General features: G+C 47.0%; 1 protein-coding gene across 1 annotated transcript in view; it reads right to left on the bottom strand.

The window, feature by feature from the left end:
* Positions 1 to 6977, bottom strand: part of LOC132208183 (probable G-protein coupled receptor 139) — a 7614-nt gene extending 637 nt beyond the window's left edge. The window contains exons 1-3 of the mRNA XM_059643863.1: positions 6849 to 6977; positions 4187 to 5040; positions 735 to 820 (exon numbers count right to left, since the gene is read on the bottom strand). Of these exons, the coding sequence (XP_059499846.1) occupies positions 735 to 820; positions 4187 to 5040; positions 6849 to 6915 (1007 nt within the window). The 5' untranslated portion in view covers positions 6916 to 6977. The remainder of the gene's footprint in view (positions 1 to 734; positions 821 to 4186; positions 5041 to 6848) is intronic.
* Between the last annotated feature and the right edge of the window lie 896 nt (positions 6978 to 7873).

Here is a 7873-nt window from a genome sequence, read left to right as displayed (position 1 = left end):
TGTTGTAGGTTGACCCACAGGAGGGAATTCTTCGATTTGGACTCATCAGTAAAGTCAGGATGATGAATGGCTTGGAGGGGAATTTCCATTTTTTTGGAGTTACTTTGTATCTGCCACCTTTGTCCTGGATAGACGTGGTCATGGGTTTTGAAGATGTTATATAAGGATCTTTGGTGAATTTCTGCAGGGTATGTTGTAGATGGTAGACACTGCAGCTACTGAGGGTCGGTGAAGGAGGGAGTGGATGTTTGTTAGTGTAGTGCCAATCATTCAAGCTCCTTTGTTCTGGATCGTGTCGAGGTTCTCGAATGGTTTTGGAACTGCCCCATCCAGGCAAGTGAGGAGTATTCCATCCTTCACCTGACAGAGAGCCCTTATCCCATTGCAAGGAGAGATTTGAGCTGGGAACTTGCAGATTTCCCATCATGACACAACCCAAAGGTATTATTTGGGTAAATGGAATTTCCTACTGGTGAATTCCTGTCAGCTTGGAACCCTCTACACCTCCATTAAAATCAAATCATTTGGAGGTCTCTGAGGATATGAAATAGAATAGTTAATGTGAAAAATGTTTGTTTATTAAATACATGGTAACAATTCAACTGACCCCCCATGAATGTCATGATTGGCCAACTATGAGCTAACAAGGTGCAGAGCTGGATGCCCAACTATGAACTGTTTTGATTTGAGAAACTGTGGCAGGCAATGACATGACATCATTGGACCCCACACACCAAAAGAAAAAGAGAACAAATGGCTGGGCTTGTTGTTTTTCAGCATCAAGCTGCCTAACTGCAGTGAGCTGGTACTCCAATGCAGTCTAATCAGAAGTTTCCTCTCATGGGGTGACGCGTCAAAACAGTGCAAACAAGCTCCCTCGTGTTGAAAGTGATTGAATGCCACCCTCTGCTTGCCTCCCGCGCCACTGCAAGAGGTTGGGAGAGTGAAAACCCTCAACGACCAGAGACAGAGCCGCAGATCACAGCACCATCCAAACTTTTAACACAATGAGTAACGCACACAAAGAAACACACATACACGGGCACAGACAGAACGCACACACACACATGAGGCTGATGTGGAGAGGGGAGCAATTGGACTGAGGTCCCGCAGTGTGGAATGTGCTCTTGTGGGGAAATGTTCCCTCTGCAATGTGGAAATGATTTTCCTTTGAGTATAATTCCTGACATTATACGCATTAAAGAGAGTGTTTTCACTGCAGTTGTATCCAGGCTCCTTCAAGTGAATGGTTTCGCGTGGAAATAGGGTAAATTTTATTGCACTTCTGCAACTTGCAATGTTTTATTATGTACTGACAAAATTCTAAGTGAGAAAGGATTCAGAGGTGGAGGGGATGAGACGAGCAGTGGGCATGTTCACCTCCTTCTCCTCATACCTCATGGACAACATCACAAGGGATCGGGTAAAACCCCTGTCCGTCCCCAAAGACATTCATCGAAGAACAAAACAAACAGGCAAGGTGTGAGATTCCAAGATAATCAAATGTGAGGCTGGATGAACACAGCAGGCCAAGCAGCATCTCAGGAGCACAAAAGCTGACGTTTCGGGCCTAGACCCTTCATCAGAGAGGGGGATGGGGAGAGGGAACTGGACACTGACTTTGATATTGGATCCAAAATAAATCTGCTGCACGTGCAGTGGCATGGGCATTCCAGCAGAGGGTGGCATTGTATCACTTTAAACACAGGAAGTCCAGACAGATCCTGCTCCTCTGAGATAACAAAGAGTGGAGCTGGATGAACAGAACAGGCCAAGCAGCATCTTAGGAGCACAAAAGCTGAAGTTTCGGGCCTAGACCCTTCATCAGAAAAGGGGGATGGGTAGAGGGTTCCGAAATAAATAGGGAGAGAGGGAGAGGCGGATCGAAGATGGATAGCAGGGAAGAAAGGTGGAGAGGAGACAGACAAGTTAAAGGGTTGGGGATGGAGCCTGTAAAGGTGAGTGTAGGTGGGGAGGTAGGAAGGGGATGGATCAGTCGGGGGAGATGGACAGGCCAAGGGGGTGGGATGAGGTTAATAGGTAGGAGGTGCGGCTTGAGATGGGAGGAGGGGATAGGTGAGGGGAGGAACAGGTTAGGGAGGCGGGGATAAGCTGAGCTGGTTTTGGGATGCAGTGGGGGGAAGGGGAGATTTTGAAGCTGGTGAAGTCCACATTGATACCATATGGCTGCAGGGTTCCCAGGCGGAATTTGAGTTGCTGTTCCTGCAACCTTTGGGTGGCACCTTTGTGGCACTGCAGGAGGCCCATGATGGACATGTCGTCTAAGGGATGGGAGGGGGAGTTAAAATGGTTTGCGACTGGGAGGTGCAGTTGTTGGTTGCGAACCGAGCGGAGGTGTTCTGCAAAGCGGTCTCCAAGCCTCCGCTTGGTTTCCCCAATGTAGAGGAAGCCACACCGGGTACAGTGGATACAGTATACTACATTGGCAGATGTGCAGGTGAACCTCTGCTTAATGTGGAATGTCATCTTGGGGCCTGGGATAGGGGTGAGGGAGGAGGTGTGGGGGCAAGTGTAGCACTTCCTGTGTTTGCAGGGGAAGGTGCCGGGTGTGGTGGGGTTGGAGGGGAGTGTGGAGCGAACAAGGGAGTCACGGAGAGAGTGGTCTCTCCGGAAAGCAGACAGGGGTGGGGATGGAAGAATGTCTTGGGTGGTGGGGTCGGATTGGAGATGGCGGAAGTGTCGGAGGATAATACGTTGTATCCGGAGTATGGTAGGGTGGTGTGTGAGAACGAGGGGGATCCTCTTAGGGCGGTTGTGGCGGGGGCGGGGTGTGAGGGATGTGTTGCGGGAAATACGGGAGACGCGGTCAAGGGCGTTCTCAACCATTGCGGCGGCGAGGTGGGGGGAGTTGCGGTCCTGGAAGAACGTGGACACCTCGGATGTGCGGGAGTGGAATGCTTCATCCTGGGAGCAGATGCGGCGGAGGCGGAGGAATTGGGAATAGGGGATGGAATTTTTGCAGGAGGGTGGGTGGGAGGAGGTGTATTCCAGGTAGCTGTGGGAGTCGGTAGGCTTGAAATGGACATCGGTGTCTAGCTGGTTACCTGAGATGGAGACTGAGAGGTCCAGGAAGGTGAGGGATGTGTTGGAGATGGCCCAGGTGAACTTGAGGTTGGGGTGGAAGGTGTTGGTGAAGTGGATGAACTGTTCGAGCTCCTCTGGGGAGCAAGAGGCGGCGCCGATACAGTCATCAATGTAACGGAGGAAGAGGTGGGCTTTGGGGCCTGTGTAGGTGCGGAAGAGGGACTGATCCACGTAACCTACAAAGAGGCAGGCATAGCTTGGGCCCATGCGGGTACCCGTGGCCACCCCCTTAGTCTGTAGGAAGTGGGAAGAATCGAAAGAGAAGTTATTGAGGGTGAGGATGAGCTCGGCTAGACGGATGAGGGTGTTGGCGGAGGGGGATTGGTTGGGCCTGTGGGACAGGAAGAAGCAGAGGGCCTTGAGGCCATCTGCATGAGGAATGCAGGTGTATAGGGACTGGACGTCCATGGTGAAAATGAGGTTTTGGGGGCCGGGGAATTGGAAGTCCTGGAGGAGGTGGAGAGTGTGGGTGGTGTCACGGACGTAGGTGGGATTTATTCCAGTTCCCACTCCCCATCCCCTTCTCTGATGAAGGGTCGAGGCCCGAAAAGTCAGCTTTTGTGCTCCAGAGATGCTGCTTGGCCTGCTGTGTTCATCCAGCTTCACACTATGTTATCTTTATTTAGAGAAATGTCCTGTTGGGTCCTCGATTATCCTCTCATCATCCTGTAACGAGACACCATCCATCCCCCGAAATGCCAGCATGAATTACTTCAGTGCTTAGTACAGGTCATGTCTTACTGTTAGGAAACACAGAAGGGTTAGAATATTTAATATTATTGCCCATATTGTTCAGGGTGGAGCAGATTTGTAGGTTAGCGATGCGAAATTTGCATAAATAAAGTGTGACATAGTGACGGGATACTGGCCTCTGTTATGTCAGAATTACTTTATCCTCGACAACGCTACCTGCACCCCACAACACAACCTCCCCAGCAGCGTCTCATTCACCCACCCCTCAGTCAAGCTACTGGAGACATTTTCAAATGTTGAATTAATATATTAATACATTATCCATGATTTGAAAACACTTCTATTTGTTAATGACGATACTGATTTATGTAAAAGAACAATTTATTGCTTTCTTTATCTGGTATCTAAATTTGGATTGTGTCACCCCATAAATAAATGCATTTGTACAGCAACTTAAATTCACTAACATAACTCCAACTTGTTCAAATACATAGAAAGAATGATTTTCATCGACGCCATAAATTCCAGGAATAATCTTGCAAATGAAATTTATCACATATATCGACCACAAAATTATAAAGCTGCCAGAAATGGTAAAGAGTAAAATTATAGACATCCTTCTGCTCGCCATCTCTGGGTCACTGTGATTCTCTCCCTTGCTCTGACCCCTCAGTCCCTTACGGACTCGACTGGCCACTATAATATGTCTGACTGTCAGAGCGTTGAGCAGCAGAATTAGAATGAATGGCAGCAATGGATAAAAAATTGTATTGAACCATTTAAATCCCACCCAGCTTGGATCACTATAATAGCTCGGCTTTGAAACACAGAGCCATGGTAAGTTGTAAAGTATTGTATAAGGTTGATATCTAAAGTAGAAAGGAACATGCATTAAACACATTACAGTGCAGGTTGTTGATAGGACTACAACTGCATTTCTCTTTGTGCAATATTTAGTTTTCAGTTTCTGGCAGCAAATAGTGACAAATCGATCAAAGCTGAAAGTGACTGTGAACCATACAGAGCAGGAGGTGGCTGCTGTTGACAAGACATAGATGATGCTGCACACAGGAGTGATATCCAAGAAAGATAATGGAAAATAATAAGCATTGATCTGCCTCAGTACAACCTCAGAGATGAGAACCATCAGATCTGATGCTGCCATGGCCACCAGGTAGCAAGTTGTGCAGGAAGACAGGCCACACTTTCCACGAGACAGGACCATGATTGCCAGTAAATTAACTATAGTGGAGAGAAAGGAAATAGACAGAAGTAGTTTGAAGCAAACATACTGTCTGAGTCTCCACAATCATATCTGTATTTTGGTACCAAAAAGACATGGTCTTTGAATGAGAACAAATGGTTAAGCATCACAAGTGTGATCTCAGTTTATCTCAGACATGTACATTTCAAGGTTTTGCAAACAAAGAGTTTAAGGGAGAGGTCTCAGTTCATGTCCTGGATGTTGTTTGATTTTTTTAACAACTGCACCTCCCAGTTGCGAACCATTTCAACTCCCCCTCCCATCCCTTAGATGACATGTCCATCCTGGGCCTCATGCAGTGCCACAACGATGCCACCCGAAGGTTGGAGGAACAGCAACTCATATTCTGCTTGGGAGTCCCGCAGCCCAATGGCAGAAATGTGGATTTCACAAGCTTCAAAATTTCCCCTCCCGCAACTGCATCCCAAAACCAGCCCAGCTCGTCCCGGCCTCCCTACCTGTTCTTCCTCTCACCTATCCCCTCCTCCCACCTCAAGCTGTGCCTCCATTTCTTACTTCTTAACCTCATCCTGCCCCCTTTACCTGTCCGTCCTCCCTGGACTGACCTATCCCCTCCCCACCTACACTCACCTCTACAGGCTCCACACCCACCCCTCTAACTTGTCTGTCTCCTCTCCGCCTAACTTATTCTCTTGCCAAATTTGATCTGCGTCCCCCTTTCTCCCTATTTATTTCAGAACTCTCTCCCCCTTCACCGTTTCTGATGAAGGGTTGAGGCCCGAAAAGTCAGCTTTTGTGCTCCTAAATGTGCTTGGCCTGCTGTGTTCATCCAGCCCCACACTTTGTTATCTCAACGGAGATGTGGATGATTTATTCACGTAACGTCAGTGTGTGGTGCGAACTTTGCTCCAGGTCACTGTCAATTTGACGAGGAAAGCCACAGGGATCCCAGGGTCATGGGGAGCGGCTGTGAGTCAAGTATCAAAGTGAAATTTCCAATTGCAACAGGAAACCCGATTTCCTCCATCCCGTGTCAATGTCAGGCAGTACAACGTGCCCAATACACTGCTGATCGTTTTTGTGGAGTCCAGTTCAATAGCATTGTAGACCAAGAAAAGAGAGGGAGGGAGTCACGCCAGACTCAGAGAGAGAGGAGCAGGTGGTTTAAAACTGTGCAAACTGAGATGTCGAGACTGAGGCCAAACTTTTGTCAGAGCAAGAAACCATACCATGAGCAGGGACACCCCCACCCTCTCCCCGATCAACAAATTGGACAAAGTGCAGCTGGACCTCTTTGTTATCTGGGTGTCCTATTCTGGTGGGAAATGTGGACAGGAGATCAGGATGAAGTGGGACAATGAAGCAAGTGAGAACAAAACCAGCTCTGTTCCAACAGATTCTGTTCTGGAGAGGGGTCACCAGGCTCAGAACATTAACTCCACTTTCTCTCTACAGTGGCCGCCAAAACCTGCGAGTTTCTCCAGCAACTTTTGTTTCTGATCAGAAAATATCTTTTCTTTTGGAGAAGGAAATGAGAGCTTTCTGTGCTGTCAATGCAGTGATTAAAAGCACCAATGCCTGTATCAAAGCATCACTGCTTCTAGAATCTGCATCATTGCACTAAACACATCAAGCAAACTACAATCAGAGCGTCACTTGGATCTGAGGCAGTAAATCAAAACTCCAGAGTTTATTCAGACCCTTACATGCTTTCGAAATAAAATGATAAAAGTGATCCAATATCTGCATAAAATCTGTCGGCAGAGCCAGTCCCAAAGTAAATCCAAGGGCAGCATGCTTCGAGTTTCAGTGGTATCTCACTTACCTGGAACACCAATGACAGCCAGGACCATGTAATATATTTTGTTGGCACTGAGAATAATTCCGTGCATTTTCTGACTGCAATACTCTGCCTCGATGAACAATCTGACTGAATTAAACTGTGAGTTATTGAAGCCTGTTATCTATACTCTCTGGAAATCTCCACAGGGACGTGAGGATTGCAGTGTTTTCAAAGTTTCCCTTTAAACCATTTGGGGATAGAAATTCAGGCAGCGACCTATGTCAGAACACTGTTGTTTATAGAGTATGATGGTACGGAATTGTTAAAGAATAAAATTGAATAATTAAATTAATCAGTGAATTTTTTTGTTGTAAACGTGTGCAGCACTTAATGAAATAAAATGCACAATGAACGACATTAAAGTCAGTTCAGTTCAGACAAGGCAAACTTATCATCGTCTTGATCTGTCATTAGAGAGAGATAACTGGTGCTGGTTTAACCTGAGGGTCACCACTCTTCAGGCAAAGGGAGAGATTGAGAAGGAGAGTCCTTCAAGATCACATGAGCTGTTGTGACATTTGACCCTCTGCTGCTGGCATTGCTTTGTATTGCAAGCCAGCTATCCAGCCAACTGAGCTCAACCAATGGCCATGCTGGCTTCTCCTACAAAAACTTGAGGCCGCTCACTGTAATGAGGGGCACAAAGGTACTGGAGCCGAATTATCAGACAAAAAGGTGGAAAGGCAAATTGTGTGAGGGATACAGATGGTTTGCAGATAGACATTGAGAAGTTAAGTGAGTGCACAAATAATGGTAAATGGAGTGGAATATGGGAAAATGTGAAGCTGGTCATTGTGTAAGGGAGAACAAAAGAACAGAATATTACTTAAATGGAGACAAGCAGCAGGAAGCCGTTGGTCTTGGGGGAACTTGTGCAGGAAACACAATGTTAGCACACAGTGTGCAGCAGGTAATCAGGAAGTGTCATGGAGTATTGGCTCTTAGTTCAAGGGGGTTGGAGAACAAGAAGAGGGAAATCTTACTAAAACTGCACAAGGTGCTGGTGA

This window comes from Stegostoma tigrinum, unplaced genomic scaffold, assembly GCF_030684315.1.
Source record: "Stegostoma tigrinum isolate sSteTig4 unplaced genomic scaffold, sSteTig4.hap1 scaffold_300, whole genome shotgun sequence".
NCBI classification, from domain to species: domain Eukaryota; kingdom Metazoa; phylum Chordata; class Chondrichthyes; order Orectolobiformes; family Stegostomatidae; genus Stegostoma; species Stegostoma tigrinum.
The sequence above is the reverse complement of the archived record's forward strand: the minus strand, read 5'-3'. Positions and strand labels throughout refer to the sequence as shown.